The following is a 6,159-nucleotide window of genomic DNA, read 5'->3' on the forward strand; positions in this document are numbered from 1 at the left end:
AAGCATTCCATGGTGTCCTTGGTCCATTTTCCACACTCTGAAGAACTTTTCTTGAATTTCCTGTTTCGCAGTATCGCAAAGGCTTTGACAGGACGGTGCTGGAGATCAACACGCCACAGGTGGAACATCTTCCGCTGCTGGACATCAAAGTATCGGACTTTGGGGAGAGCAACCAACAGTTTGGATTTGAAGTTGGACCTGTGTGCTTCCAAGGCTAATCTCACACACTCTCACACACACACGCACTTAGAGACACCTACATACAAGCCATTCTTCCTCAATAATTTGTAAATTAACTTGTAAATGATATGTAACACACACACAGACACACACACACACACACACACACACACACACACACACACACACGGGATGGGGTTGCCAGAGCAACGCGACGTCCTCCCGACAACTAATGGACATAAAAAAAACTTTAAAAAAAAATTCTGAAGAGGTCTCGGGAGGGAAGGACCATCAAAGAGGGAGCGGTTTCTTCCCAGTGACGCGGCATCAAGAAGGGGGGGCCCGGCCCCAAGGGCCCCCTCCCTTGGGTCACCCTCCCTCTGCCCGCCCCTCCACTCCTCCATTCCACTGCCTTGGCTCCGCCCCCCTGCTGTCTCTCAGCTCGCCCTCGTGTTTAAGAACCATGATGCCATCTTCGTTAAATAAAAAATTGTTGTTTTCCTTGAGAGAACGCCTGTGGCCCAAAAAGTGCTAATTGTGCAAAAGTTTTGACTCCGTTTTTCTCCTCGTGTCATCGAGCCTCCAGCTGGGCAAATGTGCATTACACTCCATTTGTACAGACATAGTGATATTCTATTGTATTTATTTAAGAGCAAAACAGGGTGCTTTGACATTAAAAAAAAGAAAAGGAAAGAAACGGATTACCAAATATTCCCGCCGTCACATGTGGTATATTTCATTTTGTATTTATTTCTGCCACCGGCCCCCTTTCGGAAGATCAAACCAAAGAATCTGCGGCTATACTGGATTGTGCCCCCCCTCCCCTCCCCATCCCCGGATTATCCTGTGCTGTTCAATGTTGCTTCCATTCCAGTGTAACCATTAAAAGGTGACTCTCTCCACCTCTGTTGCCGCTTCGTTTCACTTTCACGTTCCAACGAGAGTTCCAGCGAGAGACCGCAGCGGGCAGGAGGTGTTGGCGAGGGGGAGGGAAGCGGACGAGCAGGGGACAACAACCCACCCCCCTCTCGCGCCCGCCCAGCCTACCAGCCTGTCGACCGTATTGTGGATTTTTTGTTTGTTAAATCTTGCTTTTGTTTTTGTTTTTAAAAGGGCTGGGAAGGTCAAGAAAACCGAAAACGAAAAAAAAACATGTCCTTCAGAGGGAATGACCTCAATTGCTAGTTTGTTTTTATTGAGTTGAAGACGTTTCAACGTGGAAAAAAAACTATGGTGCTGGAAAAGATAACTATTATTTTATGATGTGTGTAAGTATTTTTTTTCTAATTCCTGTAATATATAATCTTTTGTAAAGGATCTTTTTGACTCGTGTTTTTCTTAAGAAAAGCAACGCTTGCATTACAATTGTAAGCCACAAGATGGCACTGTTAGCGACCATATTCCTTTGACCATTACAGAGGACGGGACACATCACGCTTACAATTTTGTCTATTTGATGTTATTCATTTCACCAGGTTCAACTTTTCATGCTTTTTCTCGCAATTCTGTTGAAGATTAGTTCTTTTTTTGTCGAAGAACGCAAAATGCTTTGCTAGCTTTTTTATGTTTGAGCATCACTAACAGCAGCGTCCTTGGATATATTTCTGCTGCTGGGAAATACGTACACTAAATAAAACAAGGTGGACCAATGAAATGAAGCTTGTGGAACTTAAGCATGTTCCACTTGTCAATTTGCCGTCTGCAACGCGTGTAAACACACAGGTGAGTTAAAAATCAATTCATTTCATTTATTATTTTCAACAAAAACAAAAGTAGACCTTTGTATCCTTGGTACGAAATGAACTGATTAGATATTAGTTAGCATCGTGTTGGCTAATCAATACCTTGATATGCCACACCTGTGAGGTGATTGGATTTGTTCAAAGAAGCAATATTCCTTGGCAGACCTTAGGACATGTTTATGAATTATATTTGAAAGAAATAATCCTGTTTTGTACATAGATCTGTTTTTATTTTTGGTGCCTTTCCAATAAGTTAATTTTAGAAATCAAAACAAGTAACAACAAAATATTTATGTAAACAAATACTATTCAAATTTATTTTCAGGGAATTGGTTGAAATATTATGGGACAACTTTGTTTACAAACTGAACTCAATAGGTCTATTTGGCATGAAAAATGGACACACTTTCATGGTTCAGATCTGGCCCCAGATTCTTGAATGACACCGCTCATTTAAGGCACAAAACATTGTTCAGCAGGCTATTGTTTTAGCCCATGAAAAGTCCACCTGAAAGACAAACAAATCTTTTTTTATGGCGAGAAATAAAAATGTCCGCCAGAAGGAAGCAGTAAATCTCCTACCCGTCACTTCCAGGCTAGCCCCCGTGACGTAACGAGCATCGTCAGATGCTAGGAAGGCACACACATCAGCGACCTCTAAAGGACGATACACCACATTACACAATCGGGAGTTTTTAGTCCAAACACAATTCGGCACCTTGACTTAAGCTTAGTTTATGTTGCTAGCCACGGTTTTGGGTTACGAGGTAGCTGCCGCTCGAGTGAATAGCTTTCTGGAAAGGATTAATTTCATTTCAATGGGAGAAAATTATTTTGATTGACTTCGATTATGAATCACAGAACAAATCGAACTCACAAATCAAGGAACTACCTGTACACCGTAAGAATAAGATTTGTGAGAAAAAAAAGAGCCAGATAAAAACCTGCTGCGTCGCCCATCCTCCCCAGTGGTATCAGGGCCTTCATCTGAAAAAAACACAACAAAACAAGGAACAGTGTTGAAAGCAAGACAATAGACGCATTTGCGTATTTAAATGATTACATTAACAAGAATTTTAGATTCTCGATTGACTTCTAATTTACATAAATGATAGCACAATGGTAGTTCGATTTGAATTTTAACATCAGACCTGCATTCTTTCAAATGGCCACTAAGCGGCACTTGTAGGCCCAAAACACTGAGACGTGTTTTACCTTGCTGATCACCTTCTCGGGCACGCTGTCGGTCATGGGTGTGGATATAAACCCCGGCAGCACACAATTACAGCGAATTCCATACCTGAAAACCCAAAAGATGTTAAATTTTGTGATATTTCGCAAGGGCATTCACTCTGCTTACCTAGCGAGCTCCTTGGCGGCTGTCCTGGTTAAACCTTCAACCCCGGATTTCGAGGCGGCGTAATTGACCTGTCCTATATTTCCCACCTGTGGAATAGTTCAATCGGATGATCAACCATCATATTTTATTTTGATAAACAGAAATAATAGGATTAGCTTCAATTTTGAGCTGCTTAACAAGAACGGATTAAGTGCTGAATACATACTTTCCCCACAATGCTCCCCACGGTAATGATGGATCCTTTGGTGGCTCCACAGGCCATCAGGGCCTTCGCCACGGCCTGCGTGACCAAAAAGGAGCCCTAAAAGACAAAGGTTGATGAGACGCAACAGGACGAGTGGACGAAACAAAACAGAACCGGCGTCCTACCTTCAGGTTGACTTGAACCACCTTGTCAAAATCATCCTCGTCCATGTCCAGCAGGAAGTTGTCCAGCGTGATGCCCGCCGCGTTCACGCACACAGAGGGCGGTTGGAAGTAGCGAGCCTGCGCAAATAGCTGGTCAGTGTTGCTAACTCAGTGATTTGGGTGTACAATGCCAAATTTACGACAAACTTGGATGCTTGTGAGCAAGTTCTTGACGCTGTCTTTTGACGCAACATCCACCGCCGCCGCCGCCATGTGGTTTTGACCCCTGAGGTCGCCCGGCAGGTTTTGCAGCGTCTCATTGGCTGACGCCTCGTTGATGTCAGCCACCACCACGGAGGCGCCCTCGGAGGCCAAGCGCTGGCACACGGCGCGGCCAATTCCGCTTCCGCCACCTGGGTGTGATGAGCATTCAATATGAAATATGAATTGCCTGTCATTGACTGGCGGCCACTCTGGGGTGTGACCCAAAGTTATCTTAAAAAAAGGATTGATGGATCACATTCCACTCATTTAAATATAGTAGTAGTTCTTGTCAATATGCTACAAACGGCATCAAAATTAGCACAATTTACACCTTTATGATTAATGAATATTATTAACAACAATCAAATAACTTAAAAATAAAATCATTTAATTCATATTTCATTGATAATTAACAGTTTATTTGTTTCCCACAATCAGTTTTTTTGTCTTTTTTTCAAGACGTATAAGCAGATTCCAGTCGTTAGTGGGTTAATTTTCTCTCATTCAATCAGATTTCAGCTTAGTTTTGTTGCCATGTAAATAAAATCTGCCATGGAAATAAAACCCAAGGCCAAGGAATCCCGACTAGTAACATAGGACACATGCACAATCTTTTTAAATCGATATTGTGTAATAGATATTGTGGAGATTGCAAAAAAAATCGAATAACGTAAACAATAAAGTAGATGTGACGTCACACCGGAACTACAGGCCTTTTTTAAAAAAAACACCACGAAAATGAACGTTTTGTGTTTATTGATTTTTAAATTCAAAAGACTCATTTGTGGGTCAGCATGAGCATGTTTGTTTTGTCGAAAAGATTCATTTAAAAAAAATCAAATAATAATAATATAATGCCAAAGACAAGGTACCCGGATGTTTGCCATCGTCTATTTTTTTCCCCGTTTTTCTGATTGGTTGATCAGAGTTACGTGTGGAATTTTAAATTATTGCACTTCCAGGTGTCTGACGCAGGTGCAATTGAGAAGAGGACACTGTTAAAAAAATACAGTTTCAAGGCGAAATATTCAAGGGAAAATGAACAAAAATGTTCTCAAGGCGTACTTTTAAGGTAAAACAAACTTCGAGAGGTGGCTGGGCTGGATGGTTTCCAAGTTTTCTTGACAACAAACGGCAACGAGTAGCTAGCTCTGAATAGCCAACAAATCTTGCAAAAGAGGACCATACATTCTGTCTACTAATAATTAGCATGTCTGGTGAGTAAGATGTATTTTATTGTATTCAAAATTGTTTGTCATACTTTTATATACATTCTGTGATTTTACTTGCTTAGATTTGGACGTAAATGCAGATAAAGGTTGTATTCTGTTCCTTAATAATAGTATTCCTCTTTAAATAAGCAAAAGCAACGCATGTTCTCATCGCGGCTGTTTGCATATTATTTAACGCCTTTTAAGATGTCTCAGTAAACCTTTGGATTACTTTTTAAAAGGTCTAAGTAGCCGCGGTACCCAATTGCGGTTACAACGAACTGGAAATTACAGCGAGTTGCCACTTTTGGGCCATAATTGACTAAATTCACTTACCAGTCACCACCGCCAACCTTGATACGAGTCGCAAGGCGGTCGCCATATTGCTTTTTTTCTATTTTTGTAGTTTACAGTTTCGCCACGAGATGGCAGCAAAGCAATGGTTTTTCCTTTTTTTCTTGTGCGGGGAGCATCGTCGAATTGATCGTTTTAACGGACCCTTAGTTCAACATTTTGAAGCTTTTAATCACGATACAATGTTGATTTCTCACTCTAAACGCCCCCAAGACTGTATTTTCATTAAGTGACGCATTTCTAAGCATTCCTTGCATTTCCTTCGCCCTAGCAGACAAACTTGGCAAACGAGAGGCCTGATAATATCAAGCCATTGTACTACCAGCGCAAAAGTAAATACACGCCCAACTTATCTTTTTTTTTTGTTTCGTTTTGGTTTCGAGTTGGCCAAGTAAACAGCAATGTTTCATTTAGTAGTTAGAAAAAGTTACTAAAGTTTTCATCACCTATTTAATCGAGATTGCCATAACGTCCATTTTAATGTACATAATCCTCTTTTCTTTTAAATACTTCTCTATTCATATTAAATCGGTCAGTTTAACCTCCTGGAACACAATGTCCATTACAGTGGACTAGACTGGTTCCCAGGATGAGGCCCAATTTTATCTCAATTTGTAAAGCAAGTCAGTGGCAAACTAAATTTTGCGTAGTTCCAATGGGGTAAACCATAGAAAACAGCATCAATTGAAAAACATGTAAA

The 6,159-nt window shown here is 41.0% G+C and overlaps 2 protein-coding genes across 2 annotated transcripts in view; one reads left to right on the top strand and one right to left on the bottom strand.

Annotated features, from left to right (window-relative positions):
• The window catches only part of col11a2 (collagen, type XI, alpha 2), a 37,091-nt gene extending 33,058 nt beyond the window's left edge, over window positions 1–4,033 (top strand). The window contains exons 65-66 of the mRNA XM_088404782.1: window positions 72–1,902; window positions 3,540–4,033. Of these exons, the coding sequence (XP_088260908.1) occupies window positions 72–218 (147 nt within the window). The 3' untranslated portion in view covers window positions 219–1,902; window positions 3,540–4,033. The remainder of the gene's footprint in view (window positions 1–71; window positions 1,903–3,539) is intronic.
• hsd17b8 (hydroxysteroid (17-beta) dehydrogenase 8) lies at window positions 1,915–5,556 on the bottom strand. The gene is made up of 9 exons (XM_088404791.1): window positions 5,442–5,556; window positions 3,838–4,043; window positions 3,652–3,768; window positions 3,488–3,583; window positions 3,283–3,368; window positions 3,138–3,222; window positions 2,867–2,909; window positions 2,505–2,579; window positions 1,915–2,430 (listed from the first exon to the last, which is right to left on the bottom strand). The coding sequence occupies exons 1-9, from the start codon at window positions 5,485–5,487 to the stop codon at window positions 2,411–2,413; spliced, it is 774 nt and encodes a 257-aa protein (XP_088260917.1). The 5' UTR covers window positions 5,488–5,556; the 3' UTR covers window positions 1,915–2,410.
• Between the last annotated feature and the right edge of the window lie 603 nt (window positions 5,557–6,159).

Source organism: Hippichthys cyanospilos, chromosome 21, assembly GCF_059441005.1.
Source record: "Hippichthys cyanospilos isolate Australia breed blue-spotted pipefish chromosome 21, RoL_Hcya_1.0, whole genome shotgun sequence".
NCBI classification, from domain to species: Eukaryota; Metazoa; Chordata; class Actinopteri; order Syngnathiformes; family Syngnathidae; genus Hippichthys; species Hippichthys cyanospilos.

Coding starts and splice junctions, on each gene's coding strand:
- hsd17b8 (XM_088404791.1), bottom strand. CDS start 5,487: ATGGCGACCGCCTTGCGACTCGTATCAAGGTTGGCGGTGGTGACTG. Junction 2,580..2,866: donor GAGGATGGGCGACGCAGCAG/GTTTTTATCTGG, acceptor ATCGTCCTTTAG/AGGTCGCTGATGTGTGTGCC. Junction 2,431..2,504: donor GGCTAGCCTGGAAGTGACGG/GTAGGAGATTTA, acceptor TTTGTCTTTCAG/GTGGACTTTTCATGGGCTAA.